The sequence below is a fragment of the Phytophthora sojae genome (assembly GCF_000149755.1).
Source record: "Phytophthora sojae unplaced genomic scaffold PHYSOscaffold_11, whole genome shotgun sequence".
Classification (NCBI taxonomy): domain Eukaryota; phylum Oomycota; class Peronosporomycetes; order Peronosporales; family Peronosporaceae; genus Phytophthora; species Phytophthora sojae.
In genome coordinates, this window is record NW_009258125.1 from 1,288,647 (window position 1) to 1,303,658 (window position 15,012).

The 15,012-nt window shown below is 51.6% G+C and overlaps 4 protein-coding genes across 4 annotated transcripts; all 4 read right to left on the reverse strand.

Moving 5' to 3' along the window:
* Positions 1-238: 238 nt before the first annotated feature.
* On the reverse strand, positions 239-4,396 carry PHYSODRAFT_436981 (hypothetical protein; the record flags this gene model as incomplete). The annotated part of the gene is made up of 3 exons (XM_009538113.1): positions 239-577; positions 628-714; positions 2,666-4,396. Coding segments are annotated over 3 exons (2,157 nt in total), but the record flags the coding sequence as incomplete, so codon positions are not given.
* Positions 4,397-4,761: 365 nt separating this feature from the next.
* PHYSODRAFT_527244 (hypothetical protein) lies at positions 4,762-6,544 on the reverse strand (the record flags this gene model as incomplete). Its single annotated transcript, XM_009538114.1, has 2 exons — positions 4,762-6,161; positions 6,232-6,544. 2 exons carry the CDS (start codon positions 6,542-6,544, stop codon positions 4,762-4,764), a joined length of 1,713 nt encoding a protein of 570 aa, XP_009536409.1.
* A 3,124-nt stretch (positions 6,545-9,668) lies between these two features.
* On the reverse strand, positions 9,669-11,146 carry PHYSODRAFT_306244 (hypothetical protein; the record flags this gene model as incomplete). The annotated part of the gene is made up of 3 exons (XM_009538115.1): positions 9,669-10,002; positions 10,052-10,116; positions 10,172-11,146. 3 exons carry the CDS (start codon positions 11,144-11,146, stop codon positions 9,669-9,671), a joined length of 1,374 nt encoding a protein of 457 aa, XP_009536410.1.
* A 2,710-nt stretch (positions 11,147-13,856) lies between these two features.
* PHYSODRAFT_306245 (hypothetical protein) lies at positions 13,857-14,399 on the reverse strand (the record flags this gene model as incomplete). The annotated part of the gene is made up of 1 exon (XM_009538116.1): positions 13,857-14,399. The coding sequence occupies one exon, from the start codon at positions 14,397-14,399 to the stop codon at positions 13,857-13,859; it is 543 nt and encodes a 180-aa protein (XP_009536411.1).
* Between the last annotated feature and the right edge of the window lie 613 nt (positions 14,400-15,012).

Below are 15,012 nucleotides of genomic sequence, written 5' to 3' on the forward strand. Positions count from 1 at the left end.
GGGGTTATTGGGATCACTGTTCGATTTTCCCATATAATCTGACGGAATTGGTGTTGCTTCATTCGAGGAAGTCAAGTTTTAACTGCACCTACAGCTGACAGCACGGCGCAGCAGCGTTAGTGACGAGAATCATATTTGGTAAGTGCGTTGTTATCTGAGGTGAAAGTGTTGAAGGTACTGCAGCTCACAACAGCATTTCGCCCCGTTCGTCTAGCTTATCACCTTTTCCATTACGGAAACACACCTGTCTAAGAACCGGATCTGCTGCAAAGGTAAAAATCTCTGAAATGACGTGACGGTCCATTCGCCAGCGTAAGCTCTGTGGTCTCTCGGCTGCTGCGGGTCGCTTCTTCGCCGGACTCAGTGACTGCAACACGCTCAAAAACGCGAGCTTGGCTGCAGCTGACAGTGGATTGAGCGGTCGGCAAATTGGCCCTTGGTGGTGCTCGTAGAACTCGTCACCGTATCTCTCATAACCAGGAGGTACAACAACCTCGAGATATTCCAAGCTTTTGTTGACGCTCAGCATTCGCAAGAGCGCCGATAGACGACGCTCGATGAGGTTTGCGTGGTCGAACTCTGATAGAGTCTCGCTCTATTCTTCAAGTGTACTCGAAGTCGTCGTACGCAGGTTGTAAGAGGATTGTGGACGTCGCTCAACTGCTCCGAGAGCGTAGTAATCTCATCCCAGTCGAAGTTCAGCCCGTGAAAGGGCTTGTCCTTGGCGCGATACTCGCGGAAATCGAGCCGGACATCGACATAGTAGTTACTCCGCACCAGCTCCTCTAGCAGCGGACAGCACTGCATAATCACATCATCGCTCATAGCAACTCGGGGGCCTGTAAGGGTCAACGACTTCAGCTGATACCCTACAGCCTTGAGCAGCAACGGGAGACCGTAAGAAATGGGCACTTGATCTTTGTCAAACCCGATGGTGAGGGACGTTATTCCAGACGAAATTGGCTCGATGATATAATGTTCGACGAATGCCAGATCATCACGTCGCACTTGACAACGTCCGTAACCTGGAATTATGACGTTGACCCATTTACTTGTTCCGTTGTCGCTAAAAAATCGAATCAGCGTCACGGGCGTATCCAATATTAAGCAAGGAGAGCGAAGATCCGGCCGACCTCGGCTGTCAAAGCTCCAGCGAATCTCAGCTCCTTTCTTCAATAGCGGTAGTCAGAGTTGGATGCAAGAGATATCTCCAAGAGGTAAATTTAGCCAATCGGCGCCATTACCCGTCTCTTGGACTCCATGAGCTCTCTAGCCTCAGTAAGATCTCTTGGGTTCTAAGATTATTTTGACCAATCACTGACGTTTTTCTCTTGCAACCGCTCTTCGCGAGGACAAGTTCTTCAGGGTGCTCAGACTCCAGCACAGAGATGAAGTTCTCCATATCCTCGACTGTGCGTCTGTAGACGGCAAGAAGAGCCAGTGGTTCTACGGACGAATACACACGCGCTCGTTTCGAGAAGAAGGCGTATGCTATCCATTTCCACCAGTGACCACTTATAGCGGCCAAGTCACCATTGCTCCAGCTGGTCATCCCTAGACGTAACGACAGCCTTCTCGCAGTTTGATTCACCACAATCGCCTCAAACTCCCGCGCTTCCAGCAACGCGTTGCACTCAAGGTGAATTGCGGCCAGCTGAACGCATCGTTTTAACTGCAATGGAGAAAGTCCCAATGGCGGGGGGGGGTTCGACGCGTACTATCGAGCAAGGAGCTCATGATCCGTCCGAAGTCCGATTTTGTCGAAACCCCATCATCTTCGTCTTCGTCGTCGCTGTCCCATTCATCATGCCCACCTTGATTCATTTGAACCTCCAATGAAACCTGCGAAAGCCACATATTTTCATGGACCACAGTCTCGATAGCCTTGGCAATTTCAGAATTAATTGAACTGAACGTTAGGTCGAGCACCATCGGAACCAGGACGAACGTACACCGCGGCAAGCACAGCCCCTCATATTGAGGCGGGAGGGTTTGGTCGTACATTTCCCACTGTTGCCGGATGCGCTTCTCGGCATTGAATACTTGCAAGAGACCTGCTCCTGGCCGTCTCCACGCCTCCAACGACGACAGAATAACGCGGACAGGAATCTTGATATCCACGGACGGCTTTGTGCAGCTAAAAAGTGCTGCAACATCCTTCAGCGCTTGTAGATAGGGCCTGCTGTGGTGATGCAGCTGGCGAGTACCACAGAACATGACCAGGTCCTCGTCAACGTCCGCGAGCGTGTGGGTATCCTCAAACGTCCACAGTTTGAGGTAAAAGTCTTTTAAAAAGTGTACCTTCTGAGAGTCCAGCCCATCTGGAAGCCCTTGCCAACTCCAGCTTGATGGAGTCTTTGGGCAGATTGAGCAGCGCTGGGGGTTCTTGAATCGGTGATGGTTTTTACTGAAGCATCATATACATTTCGACTGCCCCCGACAGGACAGCGAGCGATGGGAGTCGCGTAGCAAGTGCCTCGAAGTGAGACTGCCGTCGTTACAAGAGAATTATGGCTCTACCGTGTTCATCACTGGGTTTGATGGCAAGGATGACCACCAATCTAGCCTGCAGTGGCTTCGTGAGGCGCTTGGGCTGTTGGCAATCGTGGAAAGTTTGGACTACGCCGCGTGGATTCATATTCTCGAGCGGCATTGTGGCATTAACCTGGGCGAGGAAGGGGAGGCAACGTAAGAAGGGGAGCTGAGCATCCACTACTCCCCCGGTCAGCACCAACTCCTCTAGACTTGGGCAACACTGGAGAATCGAGGACAGTTCGTCTCTCGGTGCATCCAACGCTAGGCGTTTTAGTGAAGACCCGACAGCACCAAAGAAGAGCACCAAACCGTCGGTAACGGAAGGTGCATCCTTGTAGAATCGAAGATTGAGGGAGGTTATACCTCTACCAACCACATCGCCATTGCTGCTGATTACATCACCGAACACCAAGTCGCGCCGCTGCACCCGGCATCGACCGTAGCCAGGAACGATAGCGTCAACCCATGTGCTCTTGCCATCGTCGCTAAAAGTCCGGATGAAAGGCACTGGCACATCGAAAGTGATGGCTTTAGTGTTGGTCGAACCGTTGAGATCATCCAGCACACATCGAATACGCGAGTCTCCGCTTAGCGTCGCGTCTCTCGCTTGCACTGGACCAGGCGGGGAACCGAACAAGTCTTCTTCCGGGTTATCGAACGTTAACATAGAGGTAAAGGCCTGCATATCTGACCGACTCATGCTGCGAATTCCAGCGAACGCCAATGATTCCACGGACGAGAACGCTTGCGCTCGCTTGGAAAAAAGCGCGTACGCCAGCCATTTCCAGCACTTTCGGTTTCTTTCTTGCTCTCGAATGTCCATGCAGAGCCGCAGCGTGAGCTTCCTTGTCATCTGCGTTTGTGCCACCGCAGAACACATCGCTCCAATGTCATGAACTCGCAAGGTGGAAGCACAAAGAAAATCAATCTCGCCGAGCTGCAGCGGGGGTCGATCACTAAAAGCAGGGTGGTAGCTCGTGTTCGCGATCTCTGGAGGTCTGCGCGTACTGCTAAACACACTGGAAAGGAGCCGGCCGTAAGATCCCACCGAGGGCATCACACCGACATTCAAAGAAACTGACAGCAGAGACAGCCAAGCGTTTTGCTGCAGCAGGACCTTGATCGTTGGCCCCATGTCTTCACACAGATCGATGACGCCCAGCTTGCCAATCATCCGCTCCAACACAAAAGTGCACCTCCATTCTCCGAGCACTGCGGCTTCGTCCTCGCCCGATCGAAGGAACCTTTCCCACTGCTCCTTGAGGGTCTGCTCTGCGATTCCAGCGTCAACAAGCTCGTTCACACCGTCGCTCGGTTCGGGAGGGGCAAACTCCACCCGGACGGGAACCTCAAAGTCGAAGCCCGCTTCTCGACGGTGCAAATTCTGCTCCAGAGCAGCAATTTGCTGCAGCGTTTCTCTATACTTCGCGCTGGGATGAAGACGTTGGTGCGGTCCGAAGAAGAAAAGCAGGTCGTACTCGTGTGCCCCGAGGTCGTGAAAGTCACGTAGAATGCTCGTTTGGGCATCATGATCCAGCATTACAGTGTACCGAACCGGGATCTTCTCCTCGTAGAGCGGCTCTCCTTCGACGCCGAGATGCACGCCGCAGTTTTTCTCCAGTAAATACCGCCACGCGTCGTAGTCCATGTGCGCTGCAGCTGCCAGCAGCGCCTTGGCCTCCCTCGTCTTCTGGAATTCGTGTAGGAAACGCACTTCATCGTCTGCATCCTGACCCTCTTCCCGCATTGGCAGCGTGACGGACGAGGTCCCCAGAGACCGACCGCGTTCGGGGCCTGTGTACGTGACTCGGCTCTTGAGCGCGTCGCACCAAGTAGCCAGGAATCCCCAGCGCTGCTCTATCCTCGTGCTCTATCAAGAGAGGCGAATATTTGGAAATGGGGGAGCTGAGCTGCCTCGCACCTCGATGCGTGCAGCACAAAAGAAAATCACTCGAACCACCGTAACAATGTCTACAGGCATCCCTTTAGTGCTGCAAGGTCGTCGTGTTGCGAAGTTCTATTCGAAATTCCAGAAAGCAGAAGCGCTTCTATTCAGACTGACAACGCCGAACCCAGACGCTCTACCCGCTACCTCAGAACGACAGCTCTATCTTAGCAAACTCTCTAAGCTTGAGCCTCAAACGCAGACTTTGTCACCTCTATGTGTAGATAGCCTGCCACTACCTAAAAAGGTGTTGTCCATCCCCAGAGACTTTGTACTGAAAATCACTGGGTTAGACTGGCGTTGTAGGCGCCATCGTACACGTCGTCGGTACCGAAGTAGGCGTTTTGGTACTCGACCGGGAGAGTCAGATTGAACGCCGGCACTTCGTCCACGCAAGACTTGTCCAATCCGTTGAGCTTGCCCTTGTTATTGGCATACGAGGCCAGAAGCTTTGCGCCACAAGTACTACCAGAATCGAGCTGGGTATACACGATCGTTCCGTGGATGGAGGTGTTGAACGTGACCATCTCCTTTTGGTCTCCGTCCAGCGTGTCCAGCAACGCCTCGGCGTACTCGTGCAACGTCTGAGCGTCCATCTTGCTACTGAGGAGGAGAACGCTGGCCTGGCTGGGGATCGTGGCGGTCTTGTTCCAGTACTGATCGCGCTTGTAGATGATGGGCTTCGCAGGATAGTTGCCGACGTTGAATTCATCACACGACTTGGATTTTTCCTTGGAGAAGGCGCAGTACAGCTCGGGCTGATTCACGAATACCCCAGCTGAAATGAGAGCGTTCTTGAACCGCTTGTCCATTTCAGCCTGCGAAGGCTGCGGGCGCTCCCACATCTCCGAGAAATAGAGGAGGCTGGTAAGTAGCGTGGACTCAAAAGCGGCGTCCTGGGATGTTGAGCTGGCGTACGTGTTGTAGTAGGCGATGAATTGGCTCAGAACTTCAGCGTCCTTGGCCTCACAGCGTTTCATGCGGTAAACGACCGGGGGGATGAGCTTTCGTAGCTCCGCATCCACCAGCATCGTGCCAAAAATCAGCGTAAGTGCACCCGAAGGTGCAAACTCTCCGTAGTATTTCAACTTCTTCAATAGACTGGCACAAGTTGAGTTCGGATCTTTGTCAAAGTCCGCGAGTAACCGTCGAAGGGTTGTTGGCACCGTGTTTGGCTCCTTGAAGTGACTGCTGCAGGTTGCGTCCTCATCGCACAACGCTAAGAAGCGATCGCCCACAATACCAAAGTCGATATCCCGTTTGGACATGTAGAAGAACTTGTCCGCTGAAGCTCCGGACGCTGTGGCGACGCCGTCCAAAGCGTATCCCGTCACCTTCTTGGGGTTCAAGTGCATCAAGCGCTCCACGAATAGAGTTCCATAGCTGGAGCCGTACACGATGGTACTGGCGTTATTCGTGTACTTGGCAATGAAAGTCGCCAAGTCCGTGGCCGAGCTTGTAACCGAGAACGCAGCGAGGTCACCATACTTATTCTCGAGTTCCTGAGCACAATCCGGAACTTCCGATGAGGCGAACTCCTTACCGTACGGAGATCCCGTGGTGGTAGACTGCGCGGCAATGCAGTCCAGATACGTGCTGCGACCAAGACCGCGGTAGTCCATAGTGTAGAGATTCGCGGTACCATTTAGTTGAGTGAGCACGTCAATCATCACCAATTCCACTGGAAATGACAGCCACAGCCACGTCAGAAAAATACCACAAAATACGAAAACCATACCGAGCACACTTACTGTTAGTGGACGAAGAGGGGCCTCCCTCGAGGAACCAAACGTTCGTAGCGGTCTCTGGGTCGCCGTTGGTTGCCGGCATGCGCTTCACGAAGACGTCGATGGTCGGGTCGGCGAACTTTGGCGTCTTGCAGATGCCAGGGTAGCACAAGGGCGCACTGAAGGTGGCGCATTCCGTGTACTGCCCAGTCGAGCTTCCTTCATCGGAGAAGGTGAAGTCGGTGCACTTGAACCAGCCATTCAGTCGGGTCTTGACGGAAGCTTCCGAGGCCTGGGAGACGATGGCCGCTAGGGCGAAGAGCTGGTAGAGACGCATTGGCCTCTTGTTGGCAAATTCGGAAGTGAGTTGGAGTGTTGAGGGGCTGACGAAGGGCGCCGTTATTGACTTGGTGTTTATGAATAGTACGGGTGTGTTGTTCTGTATTCATCCCGTCATGATTCCCGCTGTTGGCCAGCGGTTGCTTGACACAGCCTTGACCGACTGAGCGTCGCATTGTTCGAAACCATACGGCTCCAAGAATGATGGGGATTTAGACATGGCCATGCACTTATCACTGTCTCGATAATGTGTCGCTCCTGAAACCTCAATTCACCAAATTTGGTCCTGTGGATAAGTAATAGAACGGCCATGTGGTTGGTTGGACCCAGTTGACTATATTAGGAGAAAACTATGCGTAGAGATCAGTGTAAAAAGGCTACTTGGTTATGAATCTCTGGCGGATGATAGCTCTGACACAAAGGTTCATTTGACCAAAAGCCCAACGCCCCGGCATTTGCTGAAATGATGTCTTAGTACTTTGATGTTTCAGGAGCGACCCAATGTCGTTCAGGGCTACCGGTATAGAGTATCCAAGTATACGGTTTCAACCTTATCTGTATGTTGCGCGAGGACGTAAGGCTATCGGTATATACTTCATATTTGATGTAAAACAGGCATGGTACATAATACCCTGCGAGCGAAGCGAACCGATCCCCAAGCCAAGCGCGGTAGTTCTTTTTTTTGTTCTCCAGATACAAGGGGTTGTTTGGGTACGCATTGACCGTGAGTAGGACCGTATTGTTTTAAGCTCTATTGCTTTACGATTTGTATTGAAGATGCGCAGAATATCCTACATAACTCCCCAGGTAGGCTAACTTCTACAGCCTTTCCTTTGCCGTACAGGTTGCTATGTATAATTTGCAACAATATGGCAAAACATGTATGGCAAAAGAAAGATTGCATATTAACCACCATATCAAAGTCACGATAGCACTGTTTCTTAGTATTGCCTGTGGTAAGTACAATTGTGCATCACAAAACTGCATGTTATACTTCTCGTCATCTACATACTTATACATTATTTTTTAATCCTGTTTATGGAGACTTCTGTATGTATTATCCTTACCAAATGTACATGCCTTAACATGCCGCGCCTACGTGTTATGGTGTGTGCATCCCATACAACTAGCCGAGCGCCGCCGCTACGCGGCGGTCAGTTTAGGTAAAAACTACTGGGTGTGTACGCGCCCCCGTTCCGCTCGCCTCGTCGGCTCGCTGCACTACTATCAATGTCAGGTTAGTAATACAGAGGTCGGGGCGGGCCCTGCGGCCCCGCAATATCCTATGGTGGGGTCGCCTTCGGCGACACCGCGTGGACAATTGAGGAGAATCTCTTTAGGATGATCAGCTTCAAGCACAGCAGTACATGCCTCGATGCTTTCTACGCTCATGTGGCTTAGCGGAACTAGCGCAAGCGATTCCCACTTTGAATGAGACCAAACTCTTTGTGAGTTCCCACCAGCAAGGCAGCGTGTGGAGCTCCTCTGGATCGGAGTTTAGTGAGATGGAAATCGAACCGCGTATTTTGTTTTTGACTCTAGGTTATGCACCAAATGTTCGATCTCGAGATGAGCCGAGCGTACACAATTTCAAAACGCTAAATTTGCATCGAGGTGACTTTGTTGCTACAGACGAACCAAAAGTACCTGACGAGAAGTTTTTTCCCCGATTCGCGAGTTTCAATGCTGATGCAGCCTGTTGAAGCTGTAGAATTCATTACCCGGTGAGACTAGCGCTTGGAACCCGCCGTTTTATTGCAGCTTGGCACGATGGCACTGTGCCTGTGCTACATGCATCAACAACAACGGTCAATTATAGATGCAAAACTAAGGCAAACCTTTGACTCTGCATTTATCTGGTACAGGTCGATCTGTTTTTATTGTTTTTCTTGGGAAGCAAACTATCTACACATAGAGCCTCATAGAACTATATAGAAGTACATGCTACGTTCAACCTGTCCTAATGCTGTATGTAAGGGAAATGGCCAATCTCGGGCCAATTTTGGAAAGGAGTACACAACTAGGGTATCGATGAAAAGCTTGTGATTTTGCTGAGTTGATTGGCTATTCAGTACCTTGTAGCCCACTGAAATAAACGCAGTATGGGTTACTGAACAACAGCGACAGCCCTTGCCAATTAAGGGCCGATTCGTTTGACTTGGTTTCATTATAGAACCGAAATCTGTCATTTGTATGGTATACTATAAGCGACCAGTCGATATTTGTACATGTATGGGATGCAGTAATCTAGACGGACAGTTTTCCTGAAGTAATGATAGCCAGCATCAACAACTGAAAATAAAACGTGCTTCCAGATCATAGGAAAGCTGAGCGCTGGGACAGATACATGTACATTCAACGATAACACGGCAACGGTAACGCATAAAATACATACCCAAGAGCAAAAGTTACGATACAATTTATTATGAGGAATAAAATACATGCCTGCGCAACGATAGCACAACAGGTGTGGCCCCTCTTGTATTGCGCGAGCCACAGTTCATCCATGCCACAGCAATTTGTTGGTACTGATGAGCACCAGCATTTTACGCCACAGACAGTGTCCAAGGGTTCCTGTGGTCACGAATAAGCACTGAGCTACAAGTGTTGTCAGTAGTAATGTCCTGTTCCACCCAGCAACATTGACGTTGTTTAGGACGCAGGAGGTCCGACTCGAGCGCATTTGCCTGCTACAACGCGCTACTTCAATGATCAGTTTGTATTTTTGCTATGCGCCTTCGATGCTTGCATATTATATAAGACAACAACGCCTAGGGCACTTTTTCTTCATTTACAGTAGATATTTAACGGCATGCCGTGCTCTCCACCCCTCAACACAGTAAGCCCCAATAACGTTTCTGACAATCTCAGCGCCTCAGTAAACACCGACGTGGTGCGGCCAAGCCAGTAACAACACCGCAGCATGGCAGTCAATACTTGCTGCCCATCATCCAAATACCGCAGCACCGGGACTAACTAAGTTAACGGTTTTTGCTGTACTGGATGTCTTGGAGGTTATGATTTAGTGAACCAAAACAAACAAACAAAAACTTTTAGAAAACAAACGCATTGAAGCATCACGTCTGGTCGTGCATACATCTGCAACAAAACCAAATAGTTATCTAGACGGGCTCATCATCGTAGAGAAGCTCGTCCATGATACGGCGTGAAATGCGAAAGTAGACTTCTCGGAGCACAGGCTCCGCTGCAAACTCGAAAATATTTGTTAGCACGTGCTGGTTCAGCGGCTTCGTCAGTTTTGCTCCGGTTCGTCGTTTGATGCTCATTTCTGGTTCAGTTGCCGTACTGAGGAGCGCGATTTTTCTCCCACGCGGTAACGGTTCAACCGCGCGCCAGATCGGTTTGAGATGGTGGCGCCTGAACATTGGCAGATAGTGCTCGTAGCAAGGGTGGACAACCACTTCGCGATATGCCAGGTACTTGTCCCCAAATCGGCTGTAACGTGATGCTCGAGGTCTCCTGAATGATTTATGCGAGCTCGTACCCGGCGTGAAGGGGGCTGTCGTTATCTGCAAGAACCGCCGCAATAGCCGAAGTGGAATCCCAGTTCTGGTAAAGGTTCTCCATTCGCGTAAAAGCAGCAGAAATTCAGTCGAGCATCTACTACTCCTCCAGACAATGACAACTCCTCTAGACTTGCGCAACACTTGATAATTGATGATAAGTCATCTCTCGGTGCATTCAACATTAACCGTTTGAGCGAAGACCCAATAGCACCAAAGAAGAGAGTCAAACCGTCCGTAACTAACAGGGGATTCTTGTCGAATCGGAGTCTGAGAGAGGTCACTCCTCCACCGCTATCAACCGTGTTGTCTCTGCTGCTGATTTCATCGTCGCACACCAAGTCGCGCCGTCGCACTAGACATCGGCCGTATCCAGGAACGATAGCGTCAACCCTCGTGCTCTTGCCATCGTCGCTAAAGGTCCGAATGAATGGTACTGGGTCGTCCACCGTGATGGTTCGAACATTGGTTGAATCGCTTAGATCACCCAGCACACATCGAATACGTGAACCACCTTTTAGTGTTGCATCTCTCGCTTTCGCTGGACCAGGTGTCGAATCAAACAAGTCTTCTTCCGGGTGATCGGACGCCAGAATGAATGTAAACGCTGACATGTCCGACACAGTCATGCTAGAAATGATCAAGTCCACCGACTCCACAGACGAGAGCGCTCGAGCTCGCTTCGAAAAGAGAGCGTAAGCGAGCCATACCCACCACTTGGAGTTGTTTCCGTGGTCTCCTCTTTCCGTGGACAAGTCTAGCGATAGCTGCCTTGTCATCTGCGTTTGTACAACGGTAGAACACAACGCTCCAACATCACGAAGCAGCAGGTCGGAGCCACACAATTTGTCAATCTCGCCCAGCTGGAGCGGAGAAGTATCGTATATATCTGTGAGGCCAACACCAAAACGGTGGTTCGTGTATGCGGTGTCTGGGGGTCGGCGCGTACTGCTAAACACACTTGAAAGAAGCTGGCCGTAAGATTCCTCATAGGGAATGGAATAGTCATCCAAACAAAGGTCCAGCAGAGACAGCCAAATGTTCCGGTCTAGCAAAACTGCAAGTGTTGGGCCCATGTTCAGACCGAGGGTACCCAATCTTGCCATCATCGGCTCCATAACAAATGTGCATCGCCATTCTCCGGGCTCTCGCTCTCCATGGAAACAGAAAGTTTCACCCACACATGAGCCTCCAAGTCAACCCCCTATAAATGTTGGTCAATAGCAGCAATTTCCCTTAAGGTCTCCAGATATTCAGCTGTGGGGTGGAGCCGCTGGTGCACCCCAAAGAAGAAAACCAAGTCGAATTCGTGCGTCGCGACGTCACACAAGTCACGGATACGGTTGATTTGGCTCTGGTGGTCCAGGACTACCACAAACTGAACTGGAGTTTTCTCCTCGTACGCCGGTTCCCCATCGACGCCAAACTCCACGAGACACTTTTTTCTCCAGCAAATACCTCCACGCCGCACGATCCACGCTCGCTAGCAGCCAGCAGTGCCATGGCCTCCCTTACTTTCTGGAATTTTGGTCGGAAGTCTTCCTCTTCGGCGGTATTCCGCATAGGCAGTTCGATGCGTAGTAACCGACCGCACTCGGGCCCGTGCGCGTGACTCGGTTCTTGAGCATCGCACCAGGGGGCCAATAATCCAGGAGTGGGCGCAGATTTTGACGTGTGGTGGAAAAAATAAAATCTGGACAATGGCTACATCCCGTTATTTGTTATCATAACGTGACTATAGCCTGGCAAAATGCCGCTACGTTCTTATACAGCGCTACTACATCTACAGCGCTGGCGGAGAAAGTGGCATTTAGACAGCACTTGTCGAAACTCTTGGCGTTTAATTTTTCATAGTCTCTCCACGAAAAGGGCGGAAAGCCATCAAATGTGTACTTCGGGCTGGTATTCGTCATCTTCATCCCTCGGCAAGCGGACGTATACTTGACGGAGTACGGGAGTAGCAGCAAACACGAAGACATTGGACAGCACATGTGCATCCAGCCTGCAGTTTGATGTTGCGACAGACCCTGACTTCGGACGCCTCCTTTTGCTTCCCAACGAGTTCAACGGATCGGAGGATGAAAACACACTCAGGAGTGCAACCTTCGACTCTGTCGCGAGTTTAAGAGCTCGGCTAACGCGAGTATGATGATACTTCCTCAGTCGATGGATATCCGTAGATTCACTGGGCAGTGCAACCACGTCAACGCATTCGAGGTAATGGTTCACCTCCAGCATCTTCGAGAGTTTTTCGACCTCTACGTCTTCGATAGGGCGCCAATGGCGTAGTAAGTTGAGCCGCAGACGTCGAGCACATTTCGCAATCGGTGAATTAAGCTTTGCACAACTGCGCCAACGTCATTCCAGTTACAGTCCAGCGCTGGAAGAGACTGTTTGCTCGCGTGGTAGCTGCTAAAATCGAGGCGCACCTTGACACTTTCAGTGTAGATAGCCAGCTCCTCTAGGTTCGGGCAGCATCGCAAAACCACGTTGGTGGCGATTTGCCCCGGAAAACTCAGCGTCAAGGACTTCAATGACATCCCAACAGAAGCTAGAAGAAGGGGTAGTCAGTCCATCGAGATTCGTCCACTCAGCGTCGTTAAACTTCACTCGTCGATCTGCGCCGTGGAGCTCAAGTCGCCGGGAGGACCAATCAGCAGGCAGTAGCCAGCTGACCCAGCGGTCCGGCCAATCAGAGCGCGCCGGTGAGCAGAGCCAGTCGTTCCTGGCGACCGGAGCTCCAGCGAAAGGCATGCACCTACGGCTGGGCAGCTCGGGGGTGAAGCCGCGGACCAAGCTGGATTTCTACGTCGCTGCGTGCGGCGGCGTATTGCGGCGGTCTTTTGACCGTCAGCCGGAAGGCGGGGCCTGTGGGGGGTCCACGGTGGTCTACATGTAGCCCATCGCGCCGTTTCCCATTACAAACCAGGCCACGGGTGACGCCGTGGGCCCTCCTGGTAGTCATAGCCTACAAAGGTTGCGTGCGATACTGGCAGGTCACCAGATCGTCGGGTGTGCGGCACTCCAACGTGCGCACACCCTCCACAGCACTCGTAGTGACGCGCGGGAGCATGCTGTCAGTCAACGTGGCCTGCGCTACATGGAGCTGGCTGCGACGGGGTGGTCCTCTCATGGTGCACTCATGGCGCGGCGGGGCGAAGAAAATCGCAGTGGCAGAGACCCAGATACGGCTGACTCGGGGAAGGTGACGACACGTCGCCGCATAAAGCGCTGCTGGGGCGCTCGCTGGTGGCCTGCAACACATTGGGAAGAAGGAACGCAAGTCGGTCCAGGAAAATGCAGTGGAGAACTCAAGCTTCGGAGGGCAGGCGCTGCTGAAGGAGCAGCGGGACCGCGTTCGCTGTCCGCGGTACCAAATCGACGGAAGTCGAGTAGACCGTTTCAACTATTCGGCGGGGCATCGGGAGATATGAGCTCGGTGTTGACGGTGGATGCGTCGGTCGTTATCTTAGTTAGGATAAATGAACTCAATCTAACCTCAACCTTGAAATGAAAAATGAAAGCGTCGTTAAACTCCAGGAACAGCGAGCAGATGCCGCCATGAGCAGCTGTTGGCGTCGTTTTTGTTTCAGAAAGCACGAGATCACTACGTTTGACCAGACATCCCCCAAAGCCCGGAACCACTGCGTTGACCAGTTCGCTACCCCCGTAAAAGGCCAAACTGAGCATGGCGTGGTCAAAAACAGCGGCTCAACGCCCTCGCTCGCCTGACCACTGCTCGTAAGCCGCCAGTAAACGGGGCTTCCTTCCATCAGGGTTGCATCTCTATGTGGGACTTGGACAGCCGCAAAGATCTTCGTCTGGGTGGTCCGATGTCAAGATCGACGCAAAGGCTTCGGCGTATTCGACCGCCAAACTGTCATGGAAAGCAAGTACTAGCGACTCGAGTGCTGAGGACTGGCGAGCTCGATTCGAGAAAAAGGCGTAAGTGAGCCATTTCCATTTGCGTACGCATTCAGCATTATTGATCCTATCGGCTGGCATCGAGATGTACATGCAAAGTTTTTTGGTGCTCTGGTTCGTCACCATAGCCGAGCATATAGCCGAACACATCGCCTCAAACGTGCTACTAGTATTGAAATCACAATGCAGGTCGACCGAGCCGAGTGTTTGTGGTGGGGATGTATCACTCGATGGAGTATCCACGTGGTAGCCCGTGTAGGCACGTTGGCGAGGACGACGCTCGTTGTCGAAGATGCACCACATCAATCTCCCGAACTTGAGTGTTGCCGCAAACGCATCTTCTCGAAGGCTGTCGATCAAACTGAAATGCACAGGTACGAGAGGGTTGGACAGCATCATACTCATCACCAAGTCCACCATGCGATGTGTAATACGAGATTCTCCAAAATTTACACAGCGACCCTGGCTGAACGTCGACGTCCCTCGTAGTTCCAGTAAACGTCTCCCACTCCTCGTGCACCTTCAATTCAGCAGTCCAAATATTCTCCAGCGGCTTCAGATCTCGCGGCTTCAGATCTTGGTCTTGATTAATCTCTGGTGCCGAAAATTACACTTTTACGGGGATCACCACGTCCACGCCAGGCTTGTCCTTCGGTAAATTACCAGCAAGATCTGCAATTCGCTGCAATGTTTCCAGAAACCCCTCGCTTGCATCTGCTCGCTGCAATGTACCCGGACGAGGCCGTCGTTTAACTTTTTGGGATACTTAAGTACGCGCATTCCGTCCCCCTCTTGAGCAGATAAAGCTGGAACCGAACAGGAATATTTTCCTCGAAAATTTCATCGCCCTCCACCCCTAGATCCACGTCACAGTGATGCTTGAGCAAAAATCTTCACGCGTCATTATCCACGTGGCCCACAGCAGCCAACAGCGCCAAAGCCTCCTGAAACTCCTGCTTCTTGGCATCCAGCTTTTTCCCTGCCACATTGTGCACTGGAGCGTACACTGCGAGGAAGC